This window comes from Suncus etruscus, chromosome 4, assembly GCF_024139225.1.
Source record: "Suncus etruscus isolate mSunEtr1 chromosome 4, mSunEtr1.pri.cur, whole genome shotgun sequence".
Classification (NCBI taxonomy): domain Eukaryota; kingdom Metazoa; phylum Chordata; class Mammalia; order Eulipotyphla; family Soricidae; genus Suncus; species Suncus etruscus.
Genome location: NC_064851.1, coordinates 123,377,418 through 123,396,837, shown reverse-complemented (window position 1 = coordinate 123,396,837; position 19,420 = coordinate 123,377,418). Strand labels below are relative to the sequence as shown.

Genomic DNA, 19,420 nt, shown 5'->3' with positions numbered 1-19,420 from the left:
ACTGCCCACTGCACAGAGTAAATATTCCCACCATGGACAACTACAAGTCCCATGATATCACTGACCTCAGAGTTGGGAAATCATGTGCACCATCAGCTCTTGGAAACCATTATAATCTGGTTCCAGCACATCACAAAATATCACACACACACACACACACACACACACACACACACACACACAAATGCACAAAAGTTATTTTAGGTTCTCAATAACTTCTATTTGTACAGAAGGACACTGAGACCACAAAATCTGCCATAGCTTAATAATACGTTTTTTCAGACTATGGATCATGGCCCATGAGGAACAAAATGCAGTCTTAAACAGCATTATTTTAAATGCTAAACAACAACAACAACAACAACAACAACAAAATACCCATGTTATTGCAGGTCACAGGAGAATCATTTTGTGAGATGGACCATGATATAAAATGCAATTTTATTTCATAGGTCACAGTTTTGAAAAAGGTTGCAAAGCAAGAGGCAGCAAGTGGAAGATAATAAGTCTGAGCATGACGGCTTGGTGGATTTAGACTTCTGGACAGAAGCTAGAGCCACTCTGAGAGAAGATGACTCATGCAAAGAGGCAACCCAGCTGAGAAGGGCAGGCTGCCTCTGCACAGCCGCCTTTAGAAACAAGGTCCCAGCGAGCAATCATGTCACGGGAGAAGAAAGCTGTCTGCTGAGCAACTTGCATGGCCAGGCTTGTTAGCAGAGGAAGGAGTCAGCAACTGCCAGGCTTGGGTCCCAAGCCGACCCATCCTCTGAGGCTTTTTCTGCCTCTTCCTTGAGAGTAGAGGTATGAAGGAGAATTAGTGAATGGGCCACAAGAACTTAACCTACTTCAGTCAAGCCCATATTCAAATGTGCAGAAGGTTACTTATTTTGCTAAAACTGTTTTCTGTGTTTTCTTTCCTGAGTTGAAAGTGCTATAATTCAGGGCCGGAGAGATAGCACAGCAGTGTTTGCCTTGCAGGCAGCCGATCCAGGACCAAAGGTGGTTGGTTCGAATCCCGGTGTCCCATATGGTCCCCTGTGCCTGCCAGGAGCTATTTCTGAGCAGCTAGCCAGGAGATATTTCTGGCAGATAGCCTCACCCCTGAGTGCTGCCGGGTGTGGCCCAAAAACAAACAAACAAACAAACAAAAAAGTGCTATAATTCATGCATATCCACTTCAAATCCCTTTGGCAAACCTAAAAAATTTGTTAATGTGCACAAGTGGCTTTGAAATCCTCTTCCAAAGAAGAGTCCCAAGGGAGGCATATTTTTCAAGGTCATGGCATATTTGTTTAACAATATTTTTTCAATATCATTTTTGTTAGGACAAAGGGTGCCAAAAGCCTCAATAGTCACCATTTTCACACTAAAACATAATTTCTATTAAAGCCCAAGCTCCAATGTCTTTAAAACCAAGGGGCCAGAGCAATAGCACAACGTAGAGCATTTGCCTTGCACACAGCTCACCCAGGGCGGATCTCGGTTCAATCCCTAGCATACCATATGGTCTCCCAAGCCAGGAGTGATTTCTGAGCGCATAGCCATGAGTAACCCCTGAGCATCAATGGGTGTGGCCCAAAAACAAACAAACAACAACAACAACAAAAAACCCCACAATTTTCAGGGTAGATGGATGTACCAGCACTCTTCATAGAGGATTCACAAAAAAGCAGAACTGGGTGTGATGGGGAAAAAAGAAAGGAGAGGGGTGGAGCTGTGCTTCCCCAGCTAGAGAGTATTGAGTATCAGTGATACCAATGCAAACTAAAAGAGAGCTTGCATATTTCTAGACTCCTGACACTATTCACAGCAACAAATTTCTATTTAGAGATACAGATTAACATTATAAACAGGTTCTGGCTCGGGAACATGTGTTTTACTGTTCACAAAATTAAACAATTTTCTAAGAGTAATTTTCACTGAAGGTTATTTTTTACCTGCTCTATTAGAACAGGAATTATTTCCCCTCAATACATGCCACTACACTTTATGCCAAGTTTCAGCTAGAGGTAGAATAGGCTTTGTTCTGTCTCAACTTTGCAGTACCTACCCAGTAAGACAAAGACTATTTTAATGAGATAAGAAAAGGGAAGAAAGGAGTCTGTGTTGTAACAGTTACCTGGCAGTTGCAGCAGCTTTCAGGTCACAGAAGTGAGTGAATAAAGCCCTCACAACATCATTGCAGAAGACTTTCACTACGTCCACGTGGCTCAGTCTGTGGTGCAGCTGTCGGACTATTTCCCAAAAGTCTTCTAAGAGCAGATGGTAAAGCTTTCCTTCATCCCTGCCGAGGTTTCCATACCAGGACAGAATGTAATCTCTATAAGTGTAGTCAAACACTGCAGTCCACCAGGAATAAACAAAACAATGAGTAAAACTTAGAGTGAAAGAAGCAAACCCTGAGAACATTTCTCCAGAAAACAACACACCTACTATTTCATATACTCTGCTGAAAACAAAACAACAGATGAATAGCATTTCCTAAAATCTTTCCAAATGAAAGATTCTCACTAGATTATCTCACTAGATTATTTGGGAGTACGATGACCATATGGCCCAGAATTTCTTAGAACGATCCCATTGTAAAATATTCTTTCTTAGTACCCAACTAGCTCAGTAATAATTTGAAAATGGATCATATCACACAGTGACTGTGTACTAATGAAATATGCCGGCTATTCATGCCAGCTGATCCTCTAAAACTCACTTTTATACCTTGCTCCCTGATACTGGAACTTGGCCCTGTAAACACTTCTTCCTTGTCAACAGGCATAATGCTAAACCATGCCAGTGAAGGATGCTGAGGGATGCTGGTGGTGAGAAGAGCAACTCTTCCAGGTTCCTATATGTGATTAGCTGTCAATCATGCATTAATAGACCCAAGCACAAAGGACACAGGAGAGCACACACCCCGAGCAGCAGGCACTGGAGGGTCACCCTAAAAGCATCTATGGTGGTATCGGTGGTATCCCCAGGATTTGTTCCTCAATTTTCACTACCATCAAATGGGGCATTTGTGCTTTCTTCAGTGAAGTCTAGATCTTGGCTCTGGAGAGAAGGGCTCCTCTTCTGAGTTTTCCCTTTTCTTCAGGCTCTGATTCAGCCTCCCACCTTCCTAGATGGGTCTATAGTTGGTGTTCCCATTATCTGTTCTTGCTATACCATCGAGAGTCTCTTTACCCCTTAGGACTCAATCCCATGCTACAAGTTGTTAGTTCTCTGGACTTTCCCCATCCAATGACTGTAATTTCTGTCTCCTCACCAAACTTCGAATGAAGCAGGAAGTATCCAATGTATCTGCCACCATACCAGGCTCAAAACCTGTCTGTGGTTGGTTGCCTCCACTAGGAGACTCTGAGTCTCTGTTCTTATTTTCTGATATTATCTTGGTTTTTATCCTTGGAATGAGGAAATCCTAGTTCTATACCAGAGCAATTAACAGAAACTTAAAACATGAAATTTGAAATTTCTAGAGGTCATGATTAAAAAAGTAAAACAGGGGCTGGAGAGATAGCTTGGAGGTAGTGTGTTTGCCTTGCCAGCAGAAGGACGGTGATTCAAATCCCGGCATCCCATATGGTCCCCAAGCCTGCCAGGATCTATTTCTGAGTGCAGAGCCAGGAGTAACCCCTGAGCGCTGCTGGGTGTGACCCAAAAACCAAAAATAATTAAAAAATAAAAAAGTAAAACAGATGGAAGGGATAGGGCTCAACATTAGAGCACATGTTGAGGCCCTAAATTCAATCCCACCACCTCAAAAAAGAAAAAGGAAAACTAGGACTGGAGCATAGCAGACAGGGCATTTGCCTTGCATGTAATCAACCCAGGTTTGATCCCTACCATCCCATATGGTCCTCCAAGACTGCCAGAAGTAATTTCTGAACACAGAGCCAGAAGTAACTACTGGGTGTGACTCCCAAAAATTTTTTTAAAAAGAAAACTAAATGGGTTAAATTAATTTGGGGGTAGAGGAGTGGTAGTTTAGGGTTATACTTGTCAGTGCTCAAGGGCTAATCCTGGCACTGTGCTCAGGAGTGATCCCTGGAAATATTCAAGGAAGCATATATGATACCACAATAGAATCAAATTTGACTGTATACAAGACTTCCAATAGCTCTCTGGCCCAGATATAGATAGATAGATAGATAGATAGATAGATAGATAGATAGATAGATAGATAGATAGATAGATAGATAGATAGATAGATAGATAGATATTTGGTTTTTGGACCACACTCGATGGCACTCAGGGGTTACTCCTGGCTATGCACTCAGAAATCGCTCCTGGCACAGTGGACCATATGGAACGCAAGGCAATCAATCATGGTCCATTCTAGGCTAGCGTGCACAAGGCAGACAGACGCCTTACACCTTGTGCCACCACTCAGGCCCATGGCCGAGATTAAATTAATTTTAATAACATGTTTCAGCTAATATAACCAAGATGTTTTAACTTTAATATGTAATCAATATATTTTTCACAACCTAGTTTGCTTTTTTCATGCAGTCTCACAATCTGCTATCGATTTTGATATTTTCACCACATTTTAATTTGGACTAGCCATCTTTCTGGTGGTCAATTAGACACAGGAGCACACATCAAATTGCACAGAGCAGCTCAATGTTCAAAGAGAAAGAAGATAAAAGCTCTGATCTTTGCCAGGAATGAAGTCTTATGAAAAATTAAAAAAAAAATGTTATTGGGCTTATGTGGTGATTTCCTTCAAGGGGAAAAAATATTTAGCCTATGATCCTCTTTCACTGCAAGAAAATCTGGATGTTTCTTTTTTCTCACTCCTCATTTTTCAATGTTCTCTCCTTCCTTTTACAAAAGCCACTTGGGTTGGCCTTATTGTAATGCTGCCTCACAGCCCTTTAGGGGGTGGGTGGTGCTCAGGGTCTACTTCTGGTACTGCTGGGGAACCATATGTGGTATTGGGAATTTAAACCAGGCTTTTGGCTCTAAATCAAGCTGCCTTATTCTCTATTCTCTCTCTCTGGCCCCAATGTATCATTTCTAATAAACTTCCAGTCATGCTTTGCTTGTCTACTCACTATTTTATTTCCAGGAATCCTGAGACATAGAATGAAACGTGAGGTATCCTAATCTGTTTTTACACTTGTATTAAAAAGTGAAGCCTCTCTCTCTTGATTATTCCTTGGTCTGGAGTTTGGTGTTCATTTCATTCATCTTGACCCTTACATCAACTTCACGTTTTCATGTGGTTTTCTTTTTCTTTTTCTTCTCTTTTGCAGTGGGGATTCAAGGGGACAGGGATATGTTTCTTAGAAAACTAATAAGTGAACCCTCCAACCTAGAATCAGCAGTATTTGAAGTTCTAAATACATCTGTAAATGCCCATGTTTTTTGAGTGAAGGCTGCCCCACCCAGAATATCAATCATAAAAAGTATATCCAATACTTTTTCACATTTCTAGAATTCTGGAATTAAGCCTTAAAATAGTTTACAAGTATGCATCTTAAATTCCATAGCTCAAATACATAGAGCATCAAGAATTTTGTTCACAAAGGTTAAAGTCTAGGATCAAAATACTTAAGATGAGGGCAACTTAAGATAAGTTTCACGATAGTTTTATTCATACCATACCTGAATGGTTTGTACATTAAAACTGCTAACAAAATCCTAGGTAATATATTTTGGTCATTCTCCAAGTAAATCATTTATTTAAATTTTGGCATTTACAGATTTAGGAGTTCCTGTTTCTCCATAGAAATCATAACTGTATCATCTTCATTTATTGACTTTTCTTTATTCTTTGTAATTCAATCTATAAGACTTAAAAATCAGTCCTAATTTATGGCAGAGAATACTTTAAATCAGTTAAAAATCCATACAAAAACATATATACATGCACAAACCAACAAATATATGCCTTGAATTTTACTCAGTCCTTTAATAGATTCATTTTAATAATAGATTCTACAAAGAATAAACTATATACATAAAGACAAAATTATGCACTGGGGCTGTAGGGCATTTGCCTTGCACACAGTCGACCTGGACGAACCCAGATTGAATCCTCTGTTTCCTATATGGTCCTCTGAGCCTGCCAGAAGTGATTTCTGAGCACAGAGCCAGGGGTAACCCCTGAGTGCTGCTGGGTCTGGCCCCAAAATGAAGCAAATATTATGCATTGATTACAAAATTGTATAGCTAACTAGTTTAAACTATTATGATTACAGTTTAAATAGTTCATAAGGATTTCATATCACCTGAACTCAAATTACAGCACCTTAATATTGATTCAAGCTACTATATTTTGCAAACATTCCAGCAGACAATAGTTTTATCAATACACGTCTATACTAGCTATCTAATAACATTCAGAATTTCAACTAAAATAAAATTGCCAGGGCTTAAAATATAATTAAAATACCCAGAGATAAAAATTATAATCAGTACAGATTTTCTGAAATTTTATGAGACCTCTTTTTTTTTTTTTTTTTGGTTTTTGGGTCACACCTGGCGGTGCTCAGGGGTTACTCCTGGCTGTCTGCTCAGAAATAGCTCCTGGCAGGCACGGGGGACCATATGGGACACCGGGACTCGAACCAACCACCTTTGGTCCTGGATTGGCTGCTTGCAAGGCAAACGCCGCTGTGCTATCTCTCCGGGCCCGAGACCTCTTATTCCTCTCCACATACCTTTCTAAATTCAAATTCTAGTTAAATTGAAAGTCCAAAATTTTTAGAAAGTGTTCGCAATTTTAATTTGTCAGGTTTTTAACACTGACTTGCTTAAGGCAAAAGAAAGAAAACTATAAACATTAAGAATAAAGCTTGGGGGGCCGGGCGGTGGCGCTAGAGGTAAGGTGTCTGCCTTGCCAGCGCTAGCCTAGGACGGACCGCGGTTCGATCCCCCGGTGTCCCATATGGTCCCCCAAGCCAGGAGCGACTTCTGAGCGCATAGCCAGGAGTAACCCCTGAGCATCACCGGGTGTGGCCCAAAAACTAAAAAAAAAAGAATAAAGCTTGGGCCCGGAGAGATAGCACAGCGGCGTTTGCCTTGCAAGCAGCCGATCCAGGACCAAAGATGGTTGGTTCGAATCCCGGTGTCCCATATGGTCCCCCGTGCCTGCCAGGAGTTATTTCTGAGCAGACAGCCAGGAGTAACCCCTGAGCATCGCCGGGTGTGGCCCAAAAACCAAAAAAAAAAAAGAATAAAGCTTAATGAAAAAATATCATAGTACCACAGTAATTATATAAAGCTCTGGTACAAAGATTATGGAAGTACTTTCCATTCATAAGAAATAATTACATACAAATTAGACTGAGAATAATGGAGAATTTTTTTTTAATCAACTAGGGCTCGGCTTATATCCTCTTTTCTTTTCCTTAAATATGTCTAAAATAAATTCTCTCAGGCTGGAGCGGTGGCACAGCAATAGGACACTCGCCTTACATGCGGTTGACCTAGGAAGGACCACGGTTGGATCCCCTGTGGGATTTCTGAGCACATAGCCAGTAGTAACCCCTGAGCACCACTGGTGTGGCCCCAAAAACCAAAATAAATTAATTAATTAAAATAAAATTCTCTTATCCTAGATAAACACATTCTATATAATGCAGAGAAACTTCGACATGTTAGAAAATTAAAGACACATTCATAGCAGTCTTATGTGCAATTTCCAAAATGTGAAAGCCATACAAGTGCTCATTAATGGATGAGTAGATAAAAATACTGCACATACATACAGTGGGATATTCTTCAGCATAAAAGTGGATGGAAATTCTGATTCAAGTTACAGACATATAACATGGGTGAACTTAGAGAACATGATCCTAAGTGAGTTAAGTACAACAGTGCAAATATTTTATGGATCCACTTAGATGATGCCCGTAAAGTCGGAAAGTGGAATGAAAAGAGCAGAAAGTAAAAGGATGGTGAGCAGGGTGGGAGGTGGAGTGGCAATTGTATGGAGGTGCAGAGCTTCAGTTTTACAAGATGAAAAGCATTCTAAAGATTCTGCACCACAATGAAATGTACTTAGAATAGCTGTGATGAGAAATTTTATATTACCTGTATTTTATTACCAATGAAAATAATCTAGTAGTGACCAGTGTTCACAGAACACTCAGCCAACTGGGTCAGCATTTCAGTGACCAGAGGATGTAGAGCTGATCAGGCCTCACAATACTGGGGACAACCTGGGCCACCATACTCATGGGGTGACCTGACAGTGATCAGGGGACCATGTAATGTTGGTGTCCAAATCTAGGTCTCAGCTCAGCTGCTTCTAACCACAAAGATATTTATGATGTCCCTATATATATACATATATATAAAACTTTATATATATATACATATATATAGTATCAAATACATTTTAATACAATAATAAAATATATAATTTTAAAAATATCTAAAATAAATAAAATAATAAAATATTTAATTAGATATGTTATATATTATATATATTACAAACTTATATATTATATTTTTTAATTAAAGAAAGTTATACATCTAAGAATGGTGGGAATGTTCATCAAGCTAATCTCCTTTCATAAAATATTGGGAACTCTGAAAAAAAAAGGATAAAGAATAATTGTAAAGGCATTGTAGAGGAATCAGACAATAGAAGCTCCAAGGACTGGCCCTGCATACATTTGTGTCTACAGAACTTTTTTTATAAAGATGTTCAACAACCCTAGAGGCTTAAGGCAGTTCAAACTCAGACTCAACATTGGCACCTCTATTCTGTGTGTGTGTGTGTGTGTGTGTGTGTGTGTGTGTGTGTGTGTGTGTGTGTGTGTTTAAATTGAAGGTATAAAGACAGGAAATCACAAAAAGAATGCATTCACAAAATTCTGGTAGACTCAAACATACAGCTGATCCTAAAATAGGCATGTGTGGAGCAGAGATGAGCTAGCTGAGTCCCAGCTGAGAGACCGAAATAGCTGCACAGAAATGTCCACAGCCTCCCTCAGGGACAAAGTCTGGTGTTTGAGTCCTACTAAGTCTGAGATACGACTATGGGCTTCCTGTAAACTGAAATGACCTTTGCCAGACAAATTAAGCCTGTGTGCCAGGACCAAGAACATCACCATAAATGAAAAACAAAAACCTACTCTGAAAAATTGTGTTAACTTCAGGGCTGAAGAGGTGGCTCTGTGGTAGAACACATGACTCTCATCAGAGAAGGGCCGGGTTTGATCTCCAGCACCACAAAATAAAGCTTTTCAATGTTCTCATAGCCAGAAATTAGACTGCATGCCAGAACATACAACAAAGAAACAAAAGTCCTTAAAGAGAGCAAACCACATAGACACTATCTACACACTGCTCAGTATATAACTTAAAAATAAATAGACCTGAGGGAAAACAAAAAAATATAGCCTAAAAGGAAAAAAAGAAATTCATACAAATAAAGCCTAAGATGGCACAGATGTTATAATTAGTACACATACTGATTCTATGATTCAAACTGATTCTATGTATATATTTGTAGAATTAAAAAATTAAGACAGGGCCCGTAGAGATAGCACAGCGGCGTTGGCCTTGCAAGCAGCCGATCCAGGACCAAAGGTGGTTGGTTCGAATCCCGGTGTCCCATATGGTCCCCCGTGCCTGCCAGGAGTAACCCCTGAGCACCGCCGGGTGTGGCCCAAAAACCAAAAAAAAAAAAAAAAATTAAGACAGTTGTAAGTGGCAGGTGAGGAAATCTCAACAGAGAAGCAAAAGTGAAATCAAACAAATTCTAATCATAAAAATGCACTATTGGACATTTTTTAAAAAACAGCAAATGCCGGGCCCGGAGAGATAGCACAGCGGCGTTTGCCTTGCAAGCAGCCGATCCAGGACCAAAGGTGGTTGGTTCAAATCCCGGTGTCCCATATGGTCCCCTGTGCCTGCCAGGAGCTATTTCTGAGCAGACAGCCAGGAGTAACCCCTGAGCATCGCCGGGTGTGGCCCAAAAACCAAAAAAAAAAACAAAACAAAAAAAACAGCAAATGTGGAGCCGAAGAGATAGCACAGTAGTAAGGTGTTTGCCTGACATGCAGAAAGATGGTGGTTCGAATCCTGGCATCCCGTATGGTCCCCCGAGCCTGCCAGGAGCGATTTCTAAGCATAGAGCCAGGAGGAACCCCTGAGTGCTGCGAGGGGTGACCCAAAAACCAAAAAAAAAAAAAAAAAAAAAAAGCAAATCAAATGTACTTGATTATAGATCAGAAATGACAAAAGATAAGTGATCTTGAAAGAGATAAAAATTAGACATCTAAAGAAAAGTAATGAATAAATGAATTAGACTTCGTCAAAGTTTAAAATTTCTGCTCAAAAGATATTAGAAAAATAAAAGGCAATTCATAAACTGTTAGAAAATATCCACTAACCTAATCTTTTTTTTTTTTTTTTTTTTTTTTTTTTGGTTTTTGGGTCACACCCGGCGGTGCTCAGGGGTTACTCCTGGCTGTCTGCTCAGAAATAGCTCCTGGCAGGCACGGGGGACCATATGGGACACCGGGATTCGAACCAACCACCTTAGGTCCTGGATCAGCTGCTTGCAAGGCAAACGCCGCTGTGCTATTTCTCCGGGCCCCACTAACCTATTCTAACAAAAGACATGAATTCCAAATATGAATATACACACATATATATTATACAAATACACATAAATACATATGTTATATATGACATTTGTTGTTAGTGTTTTGATTTAGGGCCATACCCAGTTGTGCTCAGGGATCACTCTTTATGGGGCTAGATACCACCTGTAGTCCGGGAATGGAACCAGGGTCAGCTGTGTGCAAAGCAAGTGCCTAACCTCTATGCTATCTCTAGAACCCTCCAAATACATTATTTAAAACATCTACAAATTGAAGCAAGAATAAACAAATATAAATGGTTATTTATTATTGCATAATAATGTTCCATGCAATTAAAACAGAGATATATGACGAAAATGATGAAGAAAATTTTCTTTTTTTTTTTTTTTTTTTGTGGTTTTTGGGTCACACCCGGCAGTGCTCAGGGGTTATTCCTGGCTCCATGCTCAGAAATTGCTCCTGGCAGGCACGGGAGACCATATGGGACGCCGGGATTCGAACCGATGACCTTCTGCATGAAAGGCAAATGCCTTACCTCTATGCTATCTCTCCAGCCCCGAAGAAAATTTTCTAATGCTAATGCTGGGGATGGAGCAATATTATGAAGGAGCTGGTAGGGCATTTTCCTTGCATGCAGTCGACACTGTTTCAATCCCCAGCACCCACATATGGTCCCACAAGTACCATCAGGAGTAATTCCTGAGCACAGAGCCAGGAGCATAGAGCCTGAGCATCTCTGGTGTGGCCCAAAACCAAAAACAAAATGAAGCAAAAATTTTAATGCCAAGAAAAATAAACAAATTTGCTAGAGACTATCATTTTCCTTTTAGAAAATCCTAATTTCTTGCGTGGTAATTTATAAGATGTCATTTAATCCTTACCTTCTTTCAGAGCTTTATCCATATTATGAGAAATGACTACCCTTCTAGGCGGAACCGACTCTTGTATATTTCTAGGCAAAGAATTCTAAAATGTAAGGAAAAGAAAAACAAAAATAAATACAGGTCACTGAATAAATTACATATAAAAACAAAAGCAACAGTATGAAGTACCATCTGAACAAGCATTATGATATTGCTTCACAGATTATAAAGTAAGTTTTTCTAAAAAAGCAAATAAATGTTTATAGTTAGATAAGGGGGAACTTTAACATGCTGCTGGTGGTGGAGATATAGCAACTCTATAAACAAACCAAAAGCATAAATTAATACTATTGTAAACATGAGAACATAACTAAGAAATTGACAGGGAGTGAGAACAAAGATATTTTTTTTTTTTTTTGGTTTTTGGGCCACACCCGTTTGACGCTCAGGGGTTACTCATGGCTATGTGCTCAGAAATCGCCCCTGGCTTGGGGGGACCATATGGGACGCCGGGGGATCGAACTGCTGTCCGTCCTAGCTAGCGCTTGCAAGGCAGACACCTTACCTTTAGCGCCACCTGCCCAGCCCACAAAGATTTTTTTTTATCGTCTAGATACCTAGCCAGCATGATAGCACTATAAAAATAAACAAGAAATTAACAAAAAATGCAAACAGAAGAGAAACATGCATTTGTTAGAATTGGTAACCCGAGAGAAATTTTGCATCAGTGAGGAAATAAGACTACAGAGTGGAAGTTATGGAATCTTAGGAGTTAGAGAGTACAGTAGGTAAGGCACTATATGTAGCAGGTCTGGATTTTATTCCCAGCACTTTTATATTCCCCAAACCCATCAGGAGTTATAACTGAGTGTCAGAGCTAGGAGTAATCCCAGAGTACAGCCAAGAATGCCCCCTCCAAAAATACAACAAAACAAATTATGGAGTTATCCTGGAGTCTCGCCTTAACTTTAGACAACACACACACACACACACACACACACACATATATTAAATTTGTGATAAACTACTTAGTTTTCTAGCTAATCAAGTGTCCAAAGAAGGCTAAAAAAGAGAACTATGGTCTGGGAAAAGTCTCCCTGTAAAAAGTTACAAGATCCAAATGTTTAAAGGCAAAAAAAATTGCTGAATATGAATATGGAATAGAAAATTCCTGCTTGACCAGACACTGAAAACAAAATATAAATGGCAGGCTATAGAAAGCATTTGTATATAAAGCTACATATGAAAAGTGCAGAGCTTCTGTGGTTAGAAGAATAACCAAGAACCAAAGAAACTGAAAAGGTACACTTCAAAGATAAATGATCAATAGGGATTTGGAGAATCTATGCAACCTCTATTTCTATTGGAGAAATGCAAATTAAACAATGAGATGCCATCAGACTGCAGGCCAATAAATATGTCTTATAATACCTAATGCTGTCAGGGATATTTGGAAATGAAAAATTTCACATCCTGTTGTGTTATATTTCTATAAGCCTTTAAGAAAGTAACTGAGTCACATATCAAAATTTTAAATGCATCTTTTTACTCATCAAATCCATTCCTAATAACTCTATATAATAGAACATATACACAAGGAATTTCACTGCTATATTAATTATATTGGCCCCCAAAATGTAAATAACCCATAAAAAGAATTATGGCAAACTCATACTTTAAGATATACTGTAGCCATTAAAAAGAAAAATGAGATAGAGTTCTTAAAGGAAAAATTTTTTAAGTTTTTAATTGCTTTATTTAAGCACCATGGTTTAAAGGAAAATTTTTCATGAGAGTAAAATGTAAGTACATAAACCAAACTACTGAAAGTGGCTTCCAGAGGGAATGTAAGGACAGATCAACCTGTTGAGTGACCAAGGAGTTCACAGTGCCGTCCCTGGCTTGGACACTGCCCAGAGTGACATCTGAGCAGAGCCAGGAGAGCTCCCCGAGCATTATCAGATGTGGTCTAAGTAATGTCCACTGAAAATCAATAAATAAAAGTAATTTCCACTAGGTGTATACATAGGGCTTTCACTCCTTATTCCATATGCATTTGTGTGGCAGAAAGCAGTATTTTAAATTATAGAAAGACAATGCTTGGGGCACAGAGTTAGGTCAAGGGCTAGTGCACATGCATTTCATGTAGGGGTCCAGATTCCATGGTGACTCGAGCACCACATGTTTATAGCAGTCTCAGAGCACCACTAGACTTGGTCCCAATATCAAAACCCCAGGTTTGTTTGTTTTTGTTTTTTGCTTAGGGAGTGATTATAAACAGAATTACTACCCCATTATGTGGTTAGTAAGATTATACTAAAGAAGAAACCAATTTCTTAATTGATACCATACTAAAGTGATTAAAAGTTTATATTATATAAAAGAAACCTATTTTGGGGAGGATTAAAAAATCCCTATGTAATAGTAATAAGCTGTGTTGCAGTTTGTGTATGTGTAAGGGAAATATTACAAGTGTTTGACTAGCATCCCCATGTCATTAAGGAATTTAGAGCTGTGTTTCTTAATCTTTTCCAACCACGGCCCCTTCCCACCCTGTTTCCTTCCTGTGTCCCCCCTGTTCTACCATTGGTTCCCTTGTCTTTGTGCCATGGCCCATTTACATGATCTTCACCTGTGTCCCTTTTTTAATATCTCAGTGGCTCTATGTTCTGCGGTTGAGGAAGGCTGATTTAGATAAGTAATACTGTTACTTATCCTTGTGAGTATTAAGTATATCTCAGGTTGTCCCAACTTGCGTGAAATCAACCCTAGGATCTTGGGGAATTTAACTGAGTGAAAAATTTCTAGTTTTCTTAGTTTATGCATTCTATGGTTCAAGTATATCAACTATGGCCATACTCAATGTTAACAGGAAAGGAGCAAAGTCATGGTTTTAAGATTACTTAGCTGAAATACTTTGAAAAGCTTTAAAATGTGAACACTGTACCCATGAGCCAAAATACAATCTTTTAGAGGTTGTAGCAATAGCAGGTAGGACATTTGCCTTGCACGCAGCCAACCCAGCATCCTAGATATTGCCCAAGCCTGCCAAGAGTAATTTTTGAGCACAGAACCAGAAATGATCCCTGAGTGCTACCAGGTGTGGCCAAAAACAAACAAAAAAAAAAGACAATCTTTTATATTAAAAATTAGCATGACATTCAAAACTTGTCCAAGGTATAGTAAAAAGTAATCTAAAATGATAATATTAACACATAGATGTGGCAGTATAGTGATTTTTTTTTCTGTCCATAAAGGCCAAGAAATCTCTGTGTTTCCCTCCTCAGGCTTTTAAAAAAAAAGAAAGAACAGAAATAAAATGATAATCCAAGGCAGATTATCCTAGGTAGAATTATAATTCCTGTAGTCATTACAGCATAAAGAAAAAGAACTCAACCATTTAAAACAACTATCCAACTTCTTCTTGTTATAAAATTAAATAGTACATATTGTAATTCAGTTTTTTATTGGGATTTTTGGGGCACCACATCAAAGTGCTCAGGGGCTACTGCCCACTCAATGCTTGTGAATTGCTCCTGGAGCTATGTGGGGGGAAATCATGCAGTATTGGGGAGCAAACCTGGGTTTCCTGAATGCAAAGCAAGTACTGAGACCACTGAATTCTCTGTAACTTAACTTTTTATTCAGTATATAAAAGAAAATAACTGGAGAAAATGGGGGCAATCTTACCACTCTGGCTCTTCTCAAATATCAGGCAGATATTTACACTTATAATTTCTTAATAATGTCTTGAGTTAATACCGTTAGTGTGCTAAACATTTGTAATCACAGTTTCTCAAGACTTGAGCCCATAGTCTAGCATAGTCTCCCAAATTTAGGTATAATTGTTTCCATTCACAGTACCAATAAGCCAAAAAGCCAAACAACAAGTTTTTGAGAAGCTTCTGAATTTGGGTTCTTAAAATGGAAATTGTCTTTAAGGGCTGGGAAAGAAGCCAGGGTAAGTGATGGCAGATAACACATGTAGATTTAAGCACAGCGTGTATTTATGTTTTTGTCTTTACAACATTTTTCTACTTTTTGTTTTAACACTTTCTATTTTTTATCTTCCTAGTTATGGTTCAAGTATTTCTTACCATGTACACACATATTTCCTTTTTTATACTTAGATATATACATACACAAAGATGTTTGTCACTATTGGGTAAGACCTTTGCTTCCTTTGATGTTAAAAGATTATGGGATGCTAGGATTGTAGTAGCTCAATAGCAGTGGCATGTGTTTCATATCTGAGGTTCTGGACATCAACCCTATTGCCAAAAAGAAACAACACAAAATAAAAAATTTATAAGGAAAACACTTTTGTGGATACTAAGTAAAAGTTGTATTATTATTTTTCTATCTGATTCCCCAATCTTGTTCTAGATTTCACTCCACTCCAAAGGTTACTCACTAGCCCTTATAAGGAAGAAAAAGTTTATTTCTATCCCATCCTTACAATCTGATGACAAATCTATAAGAAGAGGAAAAACAAAACACCACAAGCCCCAAATTACTGGATTTATGTTTATGCAACCAGGGTCTCCTCAGTCTAAAAATACTACAGAGTTTGTTATTCACTACACATTCCTTCCTTCAGATCTCAAACTTAGCATTAACTAATCTATATCCCAAGGTGAAGAAAGAAAGGAGGACATGAAAAAGGAGAGGAGAAAAAGGGGAAGCAAAGGAGAGGAAAGTTAGATAAATGAGCTAAAATAAATGTAAAATGTGAATATATACTTGAGGCCCAGAGGACAAATAAATCAAAACAGAACAAAGAAAAACACTTCATTGTCCTTCTATTTATAGGTACAAAAAATGAAACACTCTGAGGCAAGACGTCCTCCCAAAACTCATTCAGTCTTTAAGACAAAGACAACTTCTCCAGGCTGGGGTAGGAGTCTCTTCAAGTACAGCCTACATCTTCCTGGAAATCCCTCCCTTGCTTTGGGGCAGGAAAAAAAAAAGTGTTTCTATTTCCAATTTTGTATTTTCTTTTTTTTTTTTTTTTGATCTGTAAATCTATGATTTATTTATTTTTTTTTATAATTTTTATTATGAATTATGACAACAAAAGATGCAAAGAAAGAGGATAAGGAAAAGTTACAGTGGAAGGACAATCACCCATAACATAATTATCAGAAGAAGTCCCCTTGCTGATATCTTAACTTTGAATTTTCACCAAAGAAAGTTAAGATAAATAAAACAGAATCCATGTGCAATTACTTTTTCCCTCAAGTCCCCGGATTGTAGCACATTATAATATTTCTTAACAGCACACAAGGCAATCTAAAGCCATCAAACTTACATAACTCCTTAAACATTAGAGGCATAGTATTTTTTACATTTCCATGTACATGCATATTAGCTTAAGTTAACCTCAAATTTTAAGTGGGTGTGTTTTAAGGATTAGAGTCAAAGGAGCACAGTAAAAACGGTGTTAGAGTGGCAATTGTTGTTTGCCTAGGCCCACCAAAATATGAGAGGCATGGAAAGGAATAGCCTTGGCCTAAATACAAAGAGATCCTACCCCTGAAGTTTCCTGGCATAAGACCAGCTCTAGGCCTCAGGAAAGTTATCGTTCGCTCCAAGACATTGTCCGTAGCGCCAACACACTTATCACACAGTCTCTGTTGTTGGTCTCATGTTTCTGTATTAAAGATTCTGGAATCTGCATGTCCTACATTGAAGTCATGATGTGGAGTGCCTTTTCGTTTCACCTCACCATGAAAGGGGAATGCAGGAAGCCCTGTCCTGTAAGCAGGTTGTTGTTGTTAAGTCTTCTCAGTGTTAAGGGAAGTCTCTTTTGAGCAGGACGATGTCTGAGCAGTGGTAGGGTCTTCCGTGGTAGAGGATTGCTTCCAGGTGATGTTATAGACAAACCTCACCATAAAGGGGCAATACAGCAAGCCCTGTCCAGTAAACAGGTCATTGTTCTTGTTGTCTTCTCAATGTTAAGGGATGTCTCTTTTGAGTAGATCGATGTCTGAGCAGCTGTAGGGTCGTCCCTGGTACAGGAATGCCTCCGGGTGATGTTATATACAACCTTGGATGTTTTGTAAATGTCTTCTGTAAATCAAGGGGTAAATGGAGAATGCCCATTCTTCTGAGGCCTGTGCCAGGTCTTTATGTCAATGTTCAGGGTGTAAGGTCTCATTGCACTACAAGATTTGTGAGTTCCCATTTCTATTAGATAAGAACTTGTTGGTATGTATAGTATTTTCCTATGTTATTGTGCCTACGCAAACAAGATATAAAGCCACGTGGTGCTATCAGATATATGGGGGCATAAGAACATTTCCAACAAGACCCATGACTTGGTTCAAACATAAGTATTAAACTGAGGGATTCTTTCACACCAAATTCCATATTGAGCAGTTCATAAAGAGAAGATAAAAAACATGGGGGGGAATCATCACTGTATAAGAAAGTATTTAGCAAAAGTTATAGCCGTCAAAGAAAACACCCATAAAATGTTGAAAAGATATGTGTCCTTTTTATGCCTTTTAAAATAGTTGGGTGGGTGTTAACTCTAGGGCACCACTTTGGTCTGTGAATTAGGACTCAACAGTACTTAAGTTAGAAAGGGTAAAAAAGGAGTAATGATGATAGGAGTTAAAGAAGTTAAAGAGAAATATGAACTTATGAAGGGGTATGCAAAAGGGCAGAGTACAAAATGGACATTCTGCATACATAAACATAATTCAATGATAGTGAGTACTATTAATGTTTCTTGTGAGAGTACTATTAATGTTTCTTGTGCGCGCGGGGGCGATAGCTCCCGTGCGATTTTGAAAATGTAGACTGGACAGAGATTACCAGTGCCAGCCAAACCTCCTCCTGCTAGACTCCCGGCTCCCAGGAAGGAGAGATCCTTCAAGAAGCTGGGAGAACAGAAGTTCAGAGCCCCACCCAGACCCTCCCTAAGGAGCCGCATGGATAGTGGGGGAAGGCCTAGGGTACCTTCAAACTCCACCAAGGGACCCAACTCACCGGCTTGCCCAGGGGTGTGGCCCGGGGAAGCCCTGGAGATCTGGAGCAAGGCGGCAGAGGGGTGCTGGGGTTACCCAAATCCCGCACCCCCCCTAGGCCTGGCCAAGCAGGCCTCCGGCATGGCGTGGGCCTGCCAAACCTCTTCCTGCTAGACTCCAGGCTCCCAGGAATGAGAGATCCTTCAAGAAGCTGGGAGAACAGAAGTTCAGAGCCCCACCCAGACCCTCCCTAAGGAGCCGCATGGATAGTGGGGGAAGGCCTAGGGTACCTACAAACTCCACCAAGGGACCCAACTCACCGGCTTGCCCAGGGGTGTGGCCCGGGGAAGCCCTGGAGATCTGGAGCAAGGCGGCAGAGGGGTGCTGGGGTTACCCAAATCCCGCACCCCCCCCCTAGGCCTGGCCAAGCAGGCCTCCGGCATGGCGTGGGCCTGCCAAACCTCTTCCTGCTAGACTCCCGGCTCCCAGGAAGCCCAATTTTGTATTTTCAATACAAAGGATGTATCCAAGCAGTCTCTATCCTAATCCAGAAAGTAGCCCTTGAAACCTATTCTCACTTCTTGTCTCCTGTTTTTTTTTTTTTTTTTTTTTTTTTTTTTTGGTTTTTGGGCCACACCCGGCGGTGCTCAGGGGTTACTCCTGGCTGTCTGCTCAGAAATAGCTCCTGGCAGGCACGGGGGACCTGGATCGGCTGCTTGCAAGGCAAACACCGCTGTGCTATCTCTCCAGGCCCTTGTCTCCTGTTTTAAACTTTTCAGTCTTCCCATCATAATTTACTCATGAGAGCTTCTGGCCAGGCAGCAAACCTTGTCCTATAAACTTAGGCCTTCTTTTGTTTCTTTAAAATAAACAAAGCCTGAAAATGTCAACCTCGCCTCAAACCAACTTGTCTTAGCAAGTTCTTTAGAGAGAAAATGAAAGCTCTCAATATCTAATTCCCATTTTAAAAAGGTTTTTCCCAAATATAGGACAAAATATGAAAGCATTTTCCTAATAT

At 39.6% G+C, this 19,420-nt stretch overlaps 1 protein-coding gene across 1 annotated transcript in view; it reads right to left on the bottom strand.

Annotated features, from left to right (window-relative positions):
- SNX25 (sorting nexin 25) overlaps window positions 1-19,420 on the bottom strand; it is a 149,446-nt gene that overhangs the window by 109,087 nt on the left and 20,939 nt on the right. Inside the window, 2 exon segments of the mRNA XM_049772429.1 lie at window positions 2,120-2,339; window positions 11,447-11,531. Coding sequence (XP_049628386.1) covers window positions 2,120-2,339; window positions 11,447-11,468 — 242 coding nt within the window. The 5' untranslated portion in view covers window positions 11,469-11,531.